Here is an 18,324-nt window from a genome sequence, read left to right on the forward strand (position 1 = left end):
CTCCCCCAGGCCAAGTGCTCAAGGCCTTATCCAACCTGGCTTTGAGCACTGCCAGGGCTGGGCATCCACAACCTCCCCGGGCAACTTGTGCCAGTGTCTCACCACCCTCAGAGGGAAAGATTTCTCCCTAATATCTAACCTAAATTATCCCTCTTTCAATTTTCACCTCATTGTATCACTACAGTTCCTGATGAAGAGTCATTCTCTGGCTTTCCTGTAGCCCCCTTCAGGCGCTCTGAGGTTTCCACACGACCTTTTTCTTTTCCAGGCTCAGAACATCCCCAGCCCTCAGCCTGTCCTTCATAGGGAAAAGGCTCCAGCCCTTTATCAACTTCGTGGTCTCCTCCACCATCTCCACGTCGTTTTGCTGGGGATGGTCAGAAAAAGGACCACACGGTTAACAATTTACAGTAAAACCGGCTGCATACACAATCCTGGTGTCACCTTTTAGACAGGTAAAACCCATCTCAAAGGCAACGCCAAGAAAACTGACTTAACAACCCAGTCATTTCGTCCTCCATTCAGACGCCAGGACGAGCAGCCCCTGGCCCGGGGGCGGCGGGGCTCGGGGCGGCCGTTGTGCCGCTCGCGGGGCCCGCCCGGCGCCGGGGCCGTTGGTTACCGGGGGCGGTAACCGCCGCTCGCTCAGGGCCGTTCGAATCGCCCAATGGTGGAACCGCGGGCGACGCGGCGGCGGCGGCGGCCGGGGCCTTGTGGCCGTCTTTCCTGTGTCTGCTGCGGGCATCCCCCCCCGAGTTCGACCCACGGCCGCCCCTCCAACTCCCGCCGCGCCGATGGAGAGCTGAAGTGGCTCCGCACCCCGCGAGGCGCCAATTGGTGAGAGCGGCGGGCAGGACGGGCCGGGGCCGGGGCCGGGGACTGGCTCCCCTCACCGTGTGGGCGTCTCCTCGCCCTGTAGGGAGTGTCCTCGCCATTTGTGTGGTTCCTCGCCGTGTGGGTGTCGGATTCCCGGGGAATTATTCCTTCCTCCGTGGGTTTGGGGCTCTTTCCTGCTGGGAGGCAGCGGGAGACAGCGGGCTGGGCATAACGGCGCGGGGCGGGCGGGCGTTGGGAGCTGCCGGCCCTGCCGGGCCTGCCCTGCCCTCAGAGCGGCGAGCGGCGCTCGGGCCCCGGGCCGCCTCCTCTGCCAGCCCGGGCTGCCCGCGGATTCCATGGAAAACCTCCTCGCCTAAGCCTCGTTGCTAAGGGAGGCGCGGTGGCAACGTTTGATTTGTCACTCGTGGTGATTCCAAAGCTCTGTCAGCGCTGGGCCCGGGAAGACTTCAGACCGCCCTTGGAAAAAAAAAAGGTGATGAAAACACCCAGAAAATGTTTGGAATTGTTCATGGCTGGAAGCTGGGGAATCCTGCTCCTTCAGAAGGCTGTGTCTTCCTCTTCCTGAGTTAAAAGAAGTACTGCTGTGTTCCTTAAAAATTGCAGCTAGAATTTGGAAGTTTGTAAGTGAATAGTGCCGTCATGTAATTGTACTGTTTAAAACAATTTCCATTGTCAGTATGTTAGGAATTATAGTCTCTGTCCTTCCCTCATCCTGTGCTTTACAGAGGAAGCTTGGGCACAACAGCTTTTATCGTTTGGGTTCCTGCACTTGATATGTTTGAGCCTTAGTATTCCCTTAAATCAAAAGGAAGAGGATGTTCAGAAATTGGCACCTTTTACTCTTAATCATTTTATTATTTCTGTATCAGGTGTGTCTCATCTGTCAATGAAGAAACTACCTCTTCCCCCAAGAACGTGTACAGAAAAGCGAAAACCCTGAAAGTAACTGTAAGTAACTTTACCTAGGCTGACAATATCCTTTCTGCCAGAATCAAATCAGTGCTGCTGGTGGCTTTGTGTAAGATTTGCAATTGCATTACACCTTTACGTCAGCTGAGGTATCAAGCTCCAAGATGATGACTTGAACCTTGTGTCTCTAGGCTTTTCTGTGTTGTGTCAGGTTATGGTTATGTGTTTCTGTGGAGATTAAAGAAATACTGTGATGCAATGGCTTCTAAGGATTTATGCTTTAAAAAGACACTCAAAGTTAAGCACATGTGAAGGAGCAGACAATTTCAGGGTTCTAGGATGGAGTGGTCTGATGACTTCCTGATGGTTTTTCTTTACTGTTAAATGAATTCTCCTCTTTTCCCTGCTTCAAGTTTCTCTTCGTAATCAGATTTTCTTCGCTATAGGAACCCTTGATTTGCTCACTTCCTTTAAGACTCTGAACTTCAATGATTCTTACAGACACCTGCTGTCAATCCAGCTGCGTTTGATCTTCAATAACCAGGGTAAAAACAGAAAATACAGGAAGCAGGGGAATTGTTTGTGTTAATCCTGGCTTTACAGAAGAATTGTGTGCAGTTCAAAATGGCAGATGCTACTGTTAAAAAGCTCAAATGTTAGTTAACCAAGGCTGGCCACTGTTCCTCTCTGAACACTGAAGGAAATGTTGTTATTTCCAGTTTCCTTATTCACAGGTTTCCCTTCATTGTATTTCCCTTTCCCATTTGTGGGAGAAGAGCCATGAAGAACCGTTCCTCATCTCCCCCTTTGCACGTCCATGTGGATGAAAACACTCCTGTCCATGTCCATATTAAAAAGGGGCAGAAAACCACACCTGCAAAATACCAGGTAGGAATGTGTACCTGGTTGGTTGTAAGGGCTGCAGAGAGGAAGTTGAATGGCCCTAGAAGCATCACAAAATCTTCCAGGTCTGTTCTGCTGTTGTGTTAGAGCTGTGAGACTTCATTTCATATTCAGTGGTGAATTTGCAGGGACACATTTGCTATGTTGATTTGTTGAAAGATGATTTTGGTATGATACAGGATTGCTTTTTATGTTCATGTGAGAAATGTTGCTTCCGACATTATATTGTTCAGAGGATTTTTTCCCTTTTATTTCTTGGATCTGTGTCCTGATAATGTTTTTTATTTGGCTTAATATCTGTTTTTGGAGGAGAGCTTGTACTTAGGCATTTCAAGTAGCATCTTGAGTGTTTTAAAATAAATGTGTTTAAAAAAAGAATCTTGATTCAGACCGTCTTCTGGTGCTAAGGACATTCTCTGTCCATTGACCTCTGCAGCAAAGATCTCTTCCCAGCCTTAGCCACAGGAGGCACAAGGCAAAACTGAAGCTGAGGTTCTAGCTATTCTATATCCTCTTTTGTTGCTGGATATTTATGGAAAGTTGTTCTAAAAAGTTGATGGAAGTTACTATCTCATTCTTCCTTATCTACAGACATCCTGTTCTAAGTCTTGATTAATTCTGTGTTTATTGCTAATGGCAAATTTCATAATGGGATGGAATGACAGTGAAAATAATGAGTCCTATTAATTAATTGCCAGTAGGGAATGTTTACAGCATCTGATTTTTCTCTAAGGTTAGAATTGTGCAAAAACACTTTAACTCTCCTTCCGTTAGAGCAGCTCAAGTTCAATACAAATAAATGTGAATCTTCCAGTTGACTACAGAGTAGGGAAAACATTTCCAGGGCTTTCCAAAATCAATCACAGTGTCAAATGATACAGCTGCTTTTTTGTGAGGTGAATCTGGGATGGAGAAGAGATCTTGCAGGGATCTGTCTGGTCCTACATCCTGCCATCCTGTCAGCTGAGTGTGCAAAAACCTTTCCTTCTGGCTGCTGTCAGCTTCCTTTGGTGGCTGCTACCTCATCTCATCTGTTGCATCCTGTGAAACACTGCTGATAGTTCCGTATAAATGATCTTTCATTTGCTTTTGCCTCTCTAGAAATTTCAAATGGTTCTTTAAGGGTCTGTAATTTATTTTATTTTCTCTTTCTTTAGCAAAAGCAGAAACAGAAATCAAAAGGGGATGGTGTGCGAACCGTGAGGGTGAAAACTAAGGCCCCTTGGATACCCCCAGGCAAAACAAGTACCCGTGATACCATCTTGAAGTGGGAGGTACAGCTGGCTTTGCTCTTTAAAACAAACTTTGAGGTTTATCCAAGGCTGAAGAGAGCAGTTGTGTAGTGAGAGAGTTGGGCAGATCTGAAAGAAGGCTACTGTCACCTGGCATCTATTTGAAGTGTCTTCTACAAATCTTTTTCACTTTTCAGTATAGAAAACATGAGAATCCATAGACAGCCTGTGGTCATGCCTTTCTGTCTCTAGAAGCCAGACACATTTATTTGTTTATTGTCATTTTACTAGTGCCCATCAAGATCTCACCTGGAGGCTCGGCGAGGGACTACTGGTCTCAGTCTCTTCCAAAGCATGGAGCGTTTGTGTAGCATTGTGTCATATTTTCTTTCTCGTGGCTTGATAGTTTTGCCTGTTGTATTCCTGGCACTTCCTACATGAGGATTTGCGCTTTGATTAGTTTTTCTTCTTTTTTGTTGTACTCTTTCTCCATTCTTGACCTTTCCCAGATGGAAACAGAAGGACTGTTCATAAATGTTTTTGGTTTTTTTTCTAGCCTTGCTGCAGTGATGTGACCCAGTCTCTGCTTTTTGCCAATGTTAGCTTTACAATGCTATTTATAATGTTATACTGAAAAAATGATACCCCTTATTCTCTGTCAGGAATCATCTGAGCGTCACGAAGCTGCACCTAATCCTGACTGCGAAAGGATGCAGTCAGTGCTGCGCCTCAGTGACCTCTCCACAGATGATGATGCTGCCACTTGCTGCAAAATAAACCAGTACGAAAAGAAGATTGATAACCTGATGAATATGGTGGGAACACTGAAGAAAGAGGTGAGGAGACAGTGGAAAGACCTGCTGACTGGGGCTTTGTAGCTGATCTTTTGACAAGAGGAGGCTGGAGGGAGGTCTTTGTGCAATGTAAGGCTACCCAGGCTGTTGGTGGCTTGTTCGAAAATCAATCTGAATTGTTTAGAATAGCTGAAGTGTCTTAGGGAGAAATTCACTAAGCCACACTATGAAACATTTCAAAATATTATTAATTTAATAAGTTATTGCTGTGCTTTAGCTTCCAAATAATCTCTCTTGCCCAAGCCCATTACAAAACAAAAATCAACTTTAGAACCACAGAATCATTAAGAATCACAGGATGAACTAGGTTGGAAAGACCTTTGATATCACCAAGTCCAACCTATGACCTAACACCTCCTCATCAACAAAAACATGGCACTGAGTGCCATGTCCAGTCTTTTTTTAAACACATCTAGGGGTGGTGACTCCACCACCTCCATCACCTTTCTGGGCAGAAAACTCCAGTGCCCAGTCACCCTTTCAGTGAATAATTTTTCCTGATGTCTAAGCTAAACTTCCCCTGGAGTAGCTTAAGGTTGTGTCCTCTCATTCAGTCAGTGGTTGCCTGGGAGAAGAGACTAACTTCTGACTGGCTACAACCACCTTTGAGGGAGTTGTAGTGAGAGATAAGGTCTCCCCTGAGCCTCCTTTTGTCCAGGCTAAAAAACCCCGTCTCCCTCAGTCATTCCTCGCAGGGTTTGTGTTCCGAGCCCCTCACCAGCCTCGGGGCCTCCTCTGGACACATGTAAACAGCTCAACGTCCTTCCTAAACTAAGGGCCCAGAACTGGACACAGCACTCAAGGTGTGGCCTCACCAGGGCCAAGTACAGGGGAAGAATGAGCTCCCTGCTCCTGCTGGCCACACTATTCCTGATCCAGGCCAGGTGCCATTGGCCTTCTTGGCCACCAGGGCACACTGCTGGCTCGTGTTCAGCTGCTGTCACCAGTACCCCCGGGTGCCTTTCCTCCTGGGCACTGTCCAGCCACTCTGTCCCCAGCCTGTAATGCTGCAGGAGTTGTTGCAGCCAATGTGCAGGACTTGGCATTGGACTTGTTAAAGGTTGGAAAAGACCTCCAGGATCATTGAAATCAACCTTTGATCCATCACCACCTTGTTAAATAAACCAGAGTACTGAGTGCCATAGCCAGTTGTTCCTTGAACACCTCCAGGGATGGTGACTCCACCACCTCCTTGGACAGCCCTTTCCAATATCTGACAACCCCTTCCATAAAGAAATCCCTCCTGATATCCAACCTGAACATCCCCTGACACAGCTTCAGGCTATTTCCTCATGTCCTGTCACTTGTCACCTGAGAGGAGATGCTTAATTTTTTTTATACTTTCAATAAGTTTATTGACTATGAACGATTCATTGATTTGGGATATGGGTTCTGTGTATTACTTCCGAAGCCCCTGGTTTAAGTTTTATTCCAATATCTTCAGGTCAAAATGCAGAAAATGGAGGAACAGGAGGACATGACAATGCGTCTCCTGGAGGAGCAGAAGGAAGAGCTGAATGAGGTCACACAAGAGCTGGTACAAACAGAGAATGAGAACACTCGGCTCCGGCGCAACATCGAGCGCATAAAGGAGGAGAAGGACCTGACTGTGTAAGAAAGCTTCACTTCTCACTTTCCCTGCACTAGTGGTATCCACAGGCACCTTCCTCCTTTATTGCTGACATGATTTGAGGTTGTAGCTGCTGCTGGAGAACTGATGCACTTGGATTTCTTTGTCACCTTTTGGGAGGGGGCTCCAGATTGCAATAGCTGCAGAGAAGGGCTCTGGCATGATTTTTGGAGTGGAAAAAATAAACCTGCTTTGAGAAAAAAGAATCTGCTGTTGAGGAACCTGAGAGTAGTTGGCTTGTGTGGAGGGTCAGCCTAACTCTGCAATTAGTATTTTGATGATTAAGGGGTTCTGCTTGAATCGTGATGATATTGATGGAATAATAATGAATAAACATGGAGCTGAAAACTAGAGGAGAATTTTTGACCTTTATAAAAATACAGAGCCAGGAGTGACAGCCCCTGAGAGGACAGAACCATGGCTTTTTTCATAGTGATCCTGAAGGTCTGCAAGTCTGACATTTTTGCATCTGCTTTGTATCTAAAGAATTAGTGAAGTTTGTGTCTCCAGGGGGACATTAGTGTTTTAGAAGAGTTAATTTTATTTCTTTTCTTAAGAAGTATCACTTGGAAGTTAATACTTTGTATTCCTTTTTCAGAAAACTCTGTGAATGCTTCTGAGATTACAAGTGCTGGCTAAAAACATGGAGCTGCATATCTTGGTGTGCTTTTCTGTTTTCTATTTGGCCATTCTGAGTCTTACTTCTAGTGTGGCATAAGGAAAAGCACAGCATTATGGTTTGGGTTTAACAGTGTAGTCTTGATAGAAACCTGATTTGTCTGTCCCCTGTAAATTTCATAGCTGTGATCTTAGCAAGCTCCTGGTGTCTGCTTACTGTGTTTTCTCAAAACAGCTTCCACACTGAAAGATGTTAAATCTTAAGTAGTTTTTGTTTGGAACTTTTTATCCTCTGATTTGGGCTTTTTATGAATTTTAACCCAATAAACTCTGTATCAATAGTGTCTGGTACAGCTCCCAAAGCTTCTTGTTTCTCTGACGGCTGAATTCTCCTTGCAGGCTAGAGAAGGAGTGCTTGCAGCAGGAGAAGGAGTGTTTGCTGACCAAGCTGAATGAAGCAGAGAGGGATGGAGCAGCAGCTGCCAGACAGATCCACGCTCTGAAAAATACCATTGGAAGACTCAATGTTGTAGGTGTCCCTTTTGTTCTTGCTTTTACTTCATTGTCCTGTTATATGATTATCTTTAAAAAGTAATGTTATAGTTGCTAATCTAGCAAAACCTAAGGAAAAGTGGAGGGATTTAACGTCCTTAAGATGTTTGCTGGTTTGGTTTTAAAGTGGGATATTTACTTCCAGTTACCTTCTGCACAGAACTGGACAATTATTTTGTTTTGTTTATGTTTTGTGGGTTTTGTTTGAGCTGATGTGTTTTGTTTTTCTCATACCTTTGTTTATTTTTGTTTGCTTATTTGTTTGTTTATTGTTTTTCAGGAGAAACACATGAGCAGCACAGATATAAATGCTCTAACAAGACAGAAAGAGCTTCTGCTCCAGAAGTTGAGCACCTTTGAGGAAACCAACAGAACCCTCCGAGAGCTTCTTGCAGAGCAGCAGTGCCGGGAGGTGAGAACTGCTGTGTGTGGAACCTGCCTGAGTACAGGAGGCTGTGGTGGCTCATGGGCTGGAAGGGGATTTTGAGTTTGGAATCTTTCAACTCTTTTTCCCAGCCCTGCAGCAGACCCTGTCGACCCATAAATGTTGGATAGTTTTTATTTGGGATTTTTTTCTTTATCTCCGCCTAATTCATAGAATAAGACTGGTTTTTCTCCTCTGAGCATGGTAGAGCCTCTAAGTCTTTTACTGCATTAAAAGGTTCAGGCACTGCTGTGTTGCCACTGTCTCCTCTGGATACAGCTGTATCTGCTTATCCTGCTGGTCTCAAACGCTGCTGCTGCACTTGGATTGCTGGAGTCTTGATATGGCCTCAGCTAATGGGACCCTATAGATATTCAGAACTTTGATTTTGTAGGCTCTGAGGGCAACAACAGAGAAACTGGAAACAATTCTATGCTGCACGTACAAAACAATTCTCTATTGTTTGTAAGAGCTATAGAAAAATGAAATTTCTATTCCTTCTGTTGTCTATATTCCATTTCGGCAAAAGCAGGCTGATGGTAACAGTTACCTCAGTCACCAGTGAGGCTGGATAAAAGGTTTGAATTCTTCCACATGACTTTCCCTGAGTAGTGGGAGAGTTCAGAATGGTCTTACATTGCCATCGTGTTTTGTTTTTTTTTAATCTTTGACTGGGAAGTGGAAAAGCTTTCCGAGATGGATAATGATATTTGAAATATTTAGCAAATGTGATATTTCTCTGTATCTTCTAAGAATTGCTGCTGCAGCTGGGAAGAAATAGTTAATTTTCCCAGTTCCATTTAAAGAATCTGTATAAAATTGACTTTTTAGTTAACGGTATTTGTCATGCATTTATTTTGTAGAAAGATGCCCAGAAGGTACTGGATAGGCAAGCACTGTTGCTGAAAAGGCTGGCTGACTCAGATGCAGAGAACATGGTAAGCAAACCACAATCTCTCATTTCTGTAATGATACAGCAGAAAGTTCTAAAATGGCAAGCCCTTCTTTGTCTTGTATTCTGCTGTCAAATCTTAGACTAGTGCCTTTTAGATCAATAAAAAAATTATTGAGCTTTTGTGGTAATCAGAGCCACTACATTGCTCCTCTGGTTAACAATCTGCATTTCAAAGTAGGTGGATTTTCATTTCCTTTGAAATATGGGGGCTTAGAATGGGGATAATTCTGTGTATTGAGCTCTGTCACTGAATGGATTACCTTGTACCAGTTTTTGTTAATTTCCTTCTCTGTAAACTCAGACAAGAGTTCTTCTGGGGATGAGGATGCTGTTGTTGTGGATAACAGACCATGCCACAGATTAGGTGGTCTTGACAGGGAGGCAGTTACACCTCTTGCCTTCTACCTGCCATTCTAAATGTGTTTGTTCCTGAACATTTGTGTGGTGTTTGTTTTTCCAGCAACTTCAGATCAGGCTTCAGGGAAAAGAAAAGGAATTGGAAAGCCTCACAATTCAGATAGTGACAGAAAAGGTAATTTTGTTTTTCTGGTTTTCCCTCTCTTTTCTACTTTCCAGTTCTGTAAAACCATAGGCAGTCCAAAAGATGAGGTTGTTTGCAGACTGCTATTTTGAGATCAGATGACTGGTTTGCTTATAAAACTAGACAGATACCAACTCTTACACCACCAACTCTCACACCATTGTGTTCCATATTTTGCTAATAAGACACCTGTCACAAGGATTGATAAGTAGAATTCTCTTTGCTTGGGCACTGAATTGCCATTCTGTTTAAGGTCCTGTTGGTTCCCAATGGCAAATTCCAGTCTGTTCCTTAGTTTAGGAAGTAGAGGGGGAATGCAGTGGAAGAAATCAGATATGAAGGATATTTTGCCCTAGAACATACCTTTCAGGCCAGTCATTCACATGTGTCATAAAATAAATGGCTGCTCATTTGGTCCCCTTTTGGTAGACTAAATGAGCTGTGAGGGGGCTGGAGAGATCATTCATTGAAGAAATCTGAGATTACTACTGCATATAATAAAGTGTTCCTTCTATTAGCTTGTTGAGTAAAAACGTATTTGTCTTGTTCCTGCTTATATAGGAACAAGCAAAGAAAGCATATGAGCTGGCCAAAGCTATGGAGACTATGAAAGCCCATTTACAAGCCCAGCTGCGGAGCAAAGAAGTTGAGAACAACCGTCTGGCCACACAGCTGCGGGTACGTCTGCACGGCTCCCTGGGGATTGGCTCTTCCTTTGCTCCCATGGACCAAATTCACTCACAAGGGGGAGTAGCACAAGCTTCTTACCAAGTGTGGTTGACTGAAATATTGGCTGGTGATGTTTCTGCCATTAACACACAGCATGATACCCAAATTGAGTAAGAAAAAGAGAAGTCTTTTCACCTTTGAGTCAGGAGGCAAAATCTTAGCCTTAAGGTCTATGTGCATTAATTCGATTTTATTTTTCCTAAGTTAGTTACTACATAATTATTGAAAAGATTGCTTTGGTTTAGTCAAGCATCAAGACAAGCTCAAACTATTTAATTTGCGTTTTTGGAAAAATGCTGTGCCAATTTGATCATCCTTGTTCATCTGTTCTACAGTATTAATGAGGAGGTGAAAGTTCCCCTGGTTTATTTTGATTAGAGTTTTATATTTAGCATATGTTGGGATGATGTTACAAGGAACATAAATGTGTTAATAGTTTAGAGGAGCTTTAATCTGTTCTAGTAAGAGCTGCATAAAGCAACATTATTATATGCAAACATTCCATCAATAAAAAGAATTTTCTCAGGTAGATCAAAAGACTGTTAAAACAGTATTTATTTTGGTTGGGAAAGAAATCAGTGTTTTAGGAAGCAGCTTATGAAAGAAGAAAGGAAGACTCTTGGAAGAAAAGGAAGATGTCATGCTGCCATCTCTTTCAGCATTTAGACAGGATTGTGTTGGTGAAACCTGACTGCAAATACCTCCAGGCTGAACATTGGGGATTTGTGCCTGGTTCTCATCACAATTTCTAGGAAATTAGTTGCTGCTTTGGGTTTGCAGGTGTAATATGGGCATTAATCCATATAGTGGGTTTTGTTCCCCTGCAGAATGTGGAGATCAGTGAAGCTCAGCTTAAGGAAGAGCTGGAACTTGCCTTGGAACAGCAGAAAGACACGAAGATGAAGGGGGATGATGATAAAGAGGCCCTGAAGAAAGCAATCCGTGCACAGAAAGAGCGAGCAGAGCGGAGTGACGAGTATGTGCAGAGACTGACTGCCCAGCTAGCAGAGAAGGTACCTGCTGAAACAGGAGAGGCCTAGTTTGAGGTCATGCTTTTAAATTGTTGACTTCTGGTAGCAGCCCTGGGGAGAGTCTCTTTCTTTGGACTAATGAAATTTTTTTCTGTCTTGATGCCATGGCCCATTTACGCCAAGTTTAGAACAAATCCAGTTTGCTCAGCTGTCACTGTATTCACTGCATGTCCTGAGTTAAGGGCATGTCTGATTATTATCTGTGTATCTCACACCAGTGATTATTTTGTCTTCTCCCTTACGTTTTTCCTCCTGTGTTTCCCTTGTCTGACAGGAAAACACTATTGCTGAGGTCCAGGCCAATCTCGAGTCCTGGAAGACGCGCTGCAGCAAAATAGTGAAGGAGAAGGATGACCGTGAACTGGAAGTGGTTTCACTGAACAGGTTAGAGTAAAATCAGTGCAGAGAAAGAGGCATGAGTGGGGATGCGCTCAAAGTTCAAGGATAATTTAATTGAGTAATAGCATTGAAATGAATATTTTAATTGGATTGATTGTAAATAGCCAAGTAAACCCAGCAGTGCCTAAGGGCTAGAGCAGAATTTAAGAGGTGGAGAGAGACATGTGACTTGTGCTGCTGACTTGCCACAGCAAAGGCAGACTCTTTAGGGTTTGCTGAGCCTCAAAACTGTTCCTGTGGCATTTTGTAATGCTTTGAATTAAGATAATTTTTTGGTTTGAGATCTTTTTGAATAACTGAAAATGGAAGACATTAAAAGAGATGAGTAGTATAGTTGATGCCAATTTTGTTATTAAGGTAAATAAATGTGTTAATATCACTGCAGTACAGATGCTGCTGCAGGGAAAAGTAGGTAGGTGTGGGTTGAGAGAGGCATATCTTTATCCCATGCATGCTTGAGACAATTCATTTGAGCTCCAGGGGGACAACTCCAGTTAATTTCCAGGAGGTATAAAAAGATTGAAGTAGTTGAACAGTGAAACACAGAAGTGTGCATACATGACTGGAGATGGAAGATTAAAGGATAGGGAAAAGCCATGTTTCTGAAGCTACTTTTCAAAGGTTAAGAGCCTTGCTCTTGTCACTTAATGGATTAATTTTCTTTCTGTGTGACAGCCGTATTGCAGACTTGATGGAACAGCTGGCAAAGGTCCAGGAAAAGACACGGGATGAACACGAAGCTTTGGGAGACAAAGTGCAGCAAATGACTGGAGAGAACAATAATTTGAAGAGAGAGAATGAAAGACTAAAGGTCAGTGACTCTAAGAATTTGAAGATCAAATGCTAGGAGGAAAAGAAGGGGGAATTTGAATAACTTGCTTGGCCATTGAGGACCGAGTCAAATTGCACCCATTGCTCCTACACAGTTTCAAACCTGTTCATATAACCTGACTGTGACAGGGCCAGTGTGCTGGGAAGAGACAGAGGAAGTGTACATACTGGGAGAACTGTGTTTCTTCCATGTTTTGGCTAGGAGTATCTCCAACTACTGTTTCATCTAGCTGGGTCTTAAATCTTGCCCTTACCTTTATGCTGCTGACCAGAGAATAAACAGCTGTTGCAGCTCATACAGAGAGAATGGTAATCTCCAGAACAAAAAAAAAAAAAATGACTGGCACATTTCTCCTGTTGTCCTTTACCATGAGTGATCTTGTGGGTGACCTACATCTTTTTTTCCATCTCAAACCTCTGTGCTCTGCCGACGCAAATTTGGCAGTCTACTGAAGTCTGGAAAGTTTTGGCAACTTGCATGGATAAAACTGTATTTTCTCAGTCTAGACAGCATTAGACAGCTCACGTGGCTGGTACTTCCAGGCACTCAATGGGAAATGTTTTCTTTTTTCAGTCTGCTCTGAACTCAATGGAGGACAAGCTGAACCGAGCGCAGATGGAACTGCAGCATCTCCAGAACTCTGTCAGAAGCTATGAAGGGTTGATTGAAACCTACACGGCACAGGTGGGTCTCAGAACCTTCAGTCCTTGCATAAAGGTGTTTTCTCCTTCCATTGTGGCTAATTCTGTAATGCCTTAGCTATTGCCAACTGGAGCAGTTTTAATTGCTCCAAGGCATTGCACGCATGTGTTGAAAACTACATATAACAGATAAAGCCTGCGGTCTTTTTTTGAATGTCCAGGCACAGAAGGCCCGAAAGGAAGCAGATGATCTAGCAGCAAGACTGGAGATTTGTGAAAATGAAAACCAGACAATGAGAGATGAAATGAACAAGGAGATTGAAGAGGTAACTATCCCTCTAAAGACATGTTGTAGACATTCATGCATCTTAGTGTTTTGAATCTAGTGAAAAACAGCTGTGAATAGGAAAGAAAAGGCTTATCTTGACTCTGCCTTTTGCATCAGATTTTTCTCAGGACTTGTTCAATAAGTTTTGCAGAATGAATATTTAGCAGCTTCTTTTTGACTATATGGCATTCTTCCAAGATGTATAAATGATTTAGTGTGTCCTTTGCTGCAGGAATAGTGGTTTAGAACAGTGGATTAGGTAGGTTACACCATTATCTGATATGGAACAGCTGACTTCAAAAGCAGAACTTGTACTTCTAGAAGAATTGAAACCCACAATCCAAAATACTCATTCTTACCCCATCCATAGGGAATGCCTGATCCTAAGTGAAAGCTTTTTCGAATAGGAAAAGACTTCAGCACTGGCAAAATATCCACACAGTGTCATCATGGTTGTGGACTAACAAAGCTTTGTTGAAGTAGAGAAATTTTTTAGTCTTGATCTTATGAACATTTGAAAGTTCCTCACGTTCTCTTCTTTGATTATAGGCTCGTGAGAAGTTCAAGTCCCAGCTTGCTGATCTGGAAAAACTGCCCGAGATCCTGAAGTACACTGAGACACAGCTGGCAGAGTGCCATGAGCAGCTCATGTGTTATGAGAAGAAGAACACAGACCTGTGTGCCATGATTGCAGATCTCCGTCAGCTGGTAAGGGACTGGCAGAAAACGCCCGTACCAGTGCAATCCTCAACTATGAAAGCAGAATGAATTTCTAATCACAGCAAGGTTCAAACTTCGTCTCTGTTCTCGTCTCTTTTTTGAAAAGATTAAACGTGCACTGCAAAATAAAAGTGTGTGCCATGTCTTTGTGCAAGAAGTTAGTGTCTTTGCTGGTAGCATTCCTTAATATTTGAAAGGTTTCACATGCCTTGGTGCAAAATCTTTCTGGGGCTTGTTAGCAGCTGTGGCAGCACTTGCTAATGCCAGCCCTTGCTTTTGTTACCTCCATCTTCTTTCCAGCTTTCCCTCCTGTAGTTTTCTGCTGATTATCCTGGCCTAACCATTTTCTCACCCTGATTTCAGGTTGTTTTCCCACTTTCTGTTTTTTATTCCCAAAGACTGAGTAGGTATTGCAGAGCAATTTCAGACGGATGACATCTACAGCTGTGCCTCAAGACAGCAAATTATCTCTTTCTGACTTTAGTCTGCTTAGTTTGGAATTATAAATCTCCCTGGTGTTTCAGGCTCTGATGCTGTTGTGGGCTGCTGACGTGTTTGTGGCTGCTGTTCTTGTGTGTGCGCTTGGCTTGCCAGGTGCTGCTTTGCTTGCAGGAATTTATGGGCCTGGCTTTTCCTACACCTTCCTAGACTGTAACTGGAAGCATCAGCTAAATGCATGTTTAGTTCTTTTCTATACAGTTCTCCCTTTCAGAAGCTCTCCAGAAGTTACAAATGGAACATACTTCCTTCTGAGAGCTGCATATGTTTTAGGTGGTTGGACTTGGGTGTGTAGTAACTACTCTGTGAAGTAATTATTTCCTGTAATTTTTAGATTGACCTCCAGGGGGACAAAATGGAGATGACAAGAGAGAGATATCAGGCCACCCAAGAGGAGAAAAGGCAACTCACCTTGAAGGTGGAGGAGCTAGAAAGGTTAGAAATACTAGGCTGTCTTGCTTTTTTTAACCTTCCATTTCCATTGTTTTTACAGGGGATTGAAACAGCTTCAGTCTTGTTCCAGTTCCCCACATGCCTCCAGGATTCTGTGTATTTGCTTATCCCACAAGGTTCTCTAATCAGTAGCTATCCACTGAGAGTTATATGCTTTTGCAGAAGCACCTGTTGTGAATGTTGTTAGACAATATGATGGCTTAGACAGCAGAGAAACCAGCTCCTTGTCCAATCTAGCCTGGCAATTCTGAGGTTACTAGATATTACAGTATTTTTACCTATGCTTATAAATTTCTCTCAGTGACAATGTCTCAGAAAGTGCAGTTATATGGGTATGCTGTAGCTCCTTCAGTCTTTGAAATTTTGATTAGAGGATTGGAGACCTGTTTGAGGCTCTCACCTTTCAAAGGGGAATAGTATCTATTACCAGAGGAGTCGGCACCTGACAGAAGTCAGAATGAAACACACTCCATTTAAAATGAATAGGTTTCCTTCCCTTATTGTCTTAAACTAGAAAACTAGACTCCACGAGTGCCCAGAACATAGAATTCCTTCAGGTCATAGCAAAACGTGAGGAGTCGATCCACCAGTGTCAGCTGCGGCTGGAGGAGAAGAGCCGTGAGTGCAGCTCCCTGGCACGTCAGCTGGAGATGGCCATTGAGGATGCCAAAAGACAAGTGAGTCATTTCTCATGTTTGTGAATTCACCCAAAGATACCCAGGCTGTGAAAGGGGAACAGCGAGAATGCTGAAAATACCCTTCTCAGCTTCTCAAACCTATGATAATCATAGTGTTCAGTGAAATACAAGTGATGTGCTGGTGCTGTTTGTCAGCACTGTTGAAGAACTGAATTCAGTTTGCAACAGAGAAAAGCACAAGACTGAGCTGCTGCTTATGTATGAGAATGTGTCAGTTAAACTTTAAAGGGCTTTTGTGGGCAATGGGTAGGGAAAAAACGTTCTTCCATAGACCTCCCTTTAACAAAGTTGTTCTGTGTAGGTGGAACAAGCTCGAGAACGAGCAGTCTCGAGAGAGAGGGCAGCCCAGTCCAAGATGTTGGATTTGGAGACCGAACTGAGCAGGAATAAAACAGAGCTGAACCAGTTGCATCGGAACAAAGAGGATGTGAGTGACTTGTGGGGGATACTCTTGCTGTACTGGTGGTGCCCTGGCAGCAGTTGGATTCCATAAATCATCCTGTGGATGTGCTGCTGAAGTCATGCAGAGCTGTGCCTGAATGTGATGTGCTTTTGTGTATGTCCATATATGTGTGACATTGGACATGTCTGCTGTGTCACCATTTCAGGAGTGTGTATTAAATGATAGGCAAGTGAGAGTACAGTGATGTCAATGAACTTGGTGTAAAGTTCTGTGTATGTAAGAAAAGAATCAGACTTTCCTTGTATTCATAGGAGATTTGCACCAGGTATTATAGACAGATTTCAACTTCATTTTGCCTATATCAGAGAGAGTGCTATTTCTCTTCTAGAGGAAAGGATTTCTTCTAGAAGAACTGAGAATCTTTTGTCATGTCCTATTTACCTTGCTTTCTTGCTTTAGTTTTACTTGGAATTGTACTGGCTAATGGATCAGGTCAAGCTGTCTTGTAGAAAAGGGTGTATTTAATTCCCCATAACTACAGCTAATATATTTTAAAAGCCCAACTAATTAGCCATGTTGTCTCCTGCTTTTATCAGCGGGTTGCTGAATGGAGTTGGGAACGAGCAGAAATTATAAATATCACAGCACCATCTATGGTAATGTCATCTCCTGCTGTGCTAATTCTGGCTCTCCTCAGCACTTTGGGGGAAGAGTTTAAGATGAACAGGATGAACATTGCTGCCTTTTGAGCCTGTTTTGTGCTCCCTGTGCAGGCAGAGCGCCGATACGAAAGCCGCCTCCAGGACCTGCGGGATCGGCTGGAGCAGTCGGAAAGCACCAACCGCAGCATGCAGAACTACGTCCAGTTCCTCAAGTCTTCCTACGACAATGTCTTTAGGGAAAGTGCTTTTCTGGGCTCTCCCAGCCATGCTCGCTCTCTTGTCTGAGGGAAATACTCTCCTTGCACCTTTTTTAAGCACACAGAAGGAGCTTTGTTTCAAAAGCCATATTGATAGAGAAAACTGGATGGCATTTCAGGGTCACTGTTGGGCGATTTTTTTTTTTAATTGCAGAATGAGATAATAAAATGATGTTGGCATCTGATCAAAATGTGGGGTATCAGCAATACTGGGTTGGTGCTGGAGGTTGGTGTTACACCATAAACTAAGCCCCAAAACCAGGTGGTTTTGCATATGATGGAAAATACCCTTTTCTTCCTGTTAGGTCATGATGGTTTCAGCTCTTAAAACATGTCAGAGGTTTGTTGAGTGTGTTAATTTTTGTAAGAGCTCTCTTCGTGCTTCACTTCTCATTTGGTTTCTCTGCTGGGGAGATCATGTGGGGGTTTTTGCCTGCGGGATTTTTTAAATAAGTTTTTTATACTGTTGGTGTGATGCTGAAAATAACTGAGGTGCCTGGGCTCTACACTCTCAAGAGATAATCTCCTGCACAACCACGCTGTTTGTAACAATTTTGTACCAGAAATTATGAGTTTGGTTTGGGTTTTATACTTGATTCTTATATACACCCTGATCCTTACCTTTATTTGTGAGTGTGATGATAATACTGCTTTACTCCTCCTACTGTGATTTTCTGATCCTGAGTATGCCCACCCAGGACTGAGCCAAAACAACCTAAATTTGAAGGAAATCAGTGTCACTTCATTTGGGATTTTGGTGCAAATGTCGTGTGAGTTCTGGATGTGGTGTGTGTGAAATCCTGACTTCATCTTAAGCCAACTAAGGAGCAGCTGCAGATACTCAACTTCTTAATCAAATTCCCATGCATCTTCTGGAAAATCAGGTCTTTTGTGTGTCAAGTCTCTAAAGCCCATGTGCTCTCTAGTGTCTACTGTTTCTACTAAATGTTTTTTAGGGGGACAAAAATAAACCTTGTTTTTATTTTCCTCTCTTTTGTGCTCTATTTATGTGCTATGTGATGTGGTCATTGGCAGTGTCATAGAAGTTTTCTAAACTAATCAGTTTCGAAAGATCTGTAATTGCGTGTGTTCAACACTTTAAAAATTCCACAAGTGCTGGGGGAGAAACCAATAAACTACATTTTAATTGGTTGTAGTGGGGATTTCCTCTTCAGGTACTGTGTGTGTCTGAGTTTGGAAAAGCAAACACACCCCAGA

The 18,324-nt window shown here is 43.2% G+C and overlaps 1 protein-coding gene across 3 annotated transcripts; it reads left to right on the plus strand.

Annotated features, from left to right (window-relative positions):
• Nucleotides 1-1,706: 1,706 nt before the first annotated feature.
• ODF2 (outer dense fiber of sperm tails 2) lies at nucleotides 1,707-18,157 on the plus strand. 3 transcript variants are annotated; one of them, XM_083875582.1, is made up of 20 exons: nucleotides 1,707-1,785; nucleotides 2,466-2,634; nucleotides 3,807-3,923; nucleotides 4,544-4,717; nucleotides 6,180-6,346; nucleotides 7,383-7,512; nucleotides 7,816-7,947; nucleotides 8,823-8,897; nucleotides 9,375-9,446; nucleotides 10,017-10,133; nucleotides 11,012-11,197; nucleotides 11,490-11,599; nucleotides 12,290-12,425; nucleotides 13,020-13,130; nucleotides 13,309-13,413; nucleotides 13,965-14,123; nucleotides 14,968-15,068; nucleotides 15,601-15,763; nucleotides 16,086-16,211; nucleotides 16,961-18,157. In XM_083875582.1, the coding sequence occupies exons 2-20, from the start codon at nucleotides 2,527-2,529 to the stop codon at nucleotides 17,132-17,134; spliced, it is 2,463 nt and encodes an 820-aa protein (XP_083731708.1). In that variant the 5' UTR covers nucleotides 1,707-1,785; nucleotides 2,466-2,526; the 3' UTR covers nucleotides 17,135-18,157. The 3 variants fall into 3 exon arrangements, with proteins under 3 accessions (XP_083731708.1, XP_083731709.1, XP_083731710.1); XM_083875583.1 differs by having other exon boundaries at nucleotides 2,481-2,634; XM_083875584.1 differs by having other exon boundaries at nucleotides 1,743-1,785; nucleotides 2,523-2,634.
• The last annotated feature ends 167 nt before the right edge of the window (nucleotides 18,158-18,324 follow it).

The sequence above is a fragment of the Zosterops lateralis genome (assembly GCF_965231275.1).
Source record: "Zosterops lateralis genome assembly, chromosome: 20".
NCBI classification, from domain to species: Eukaryota; Metazoa; Chordata; class Aves; order Passeriformes; family Zosteropidae; genus Zosterops; species Zosterops lateralis.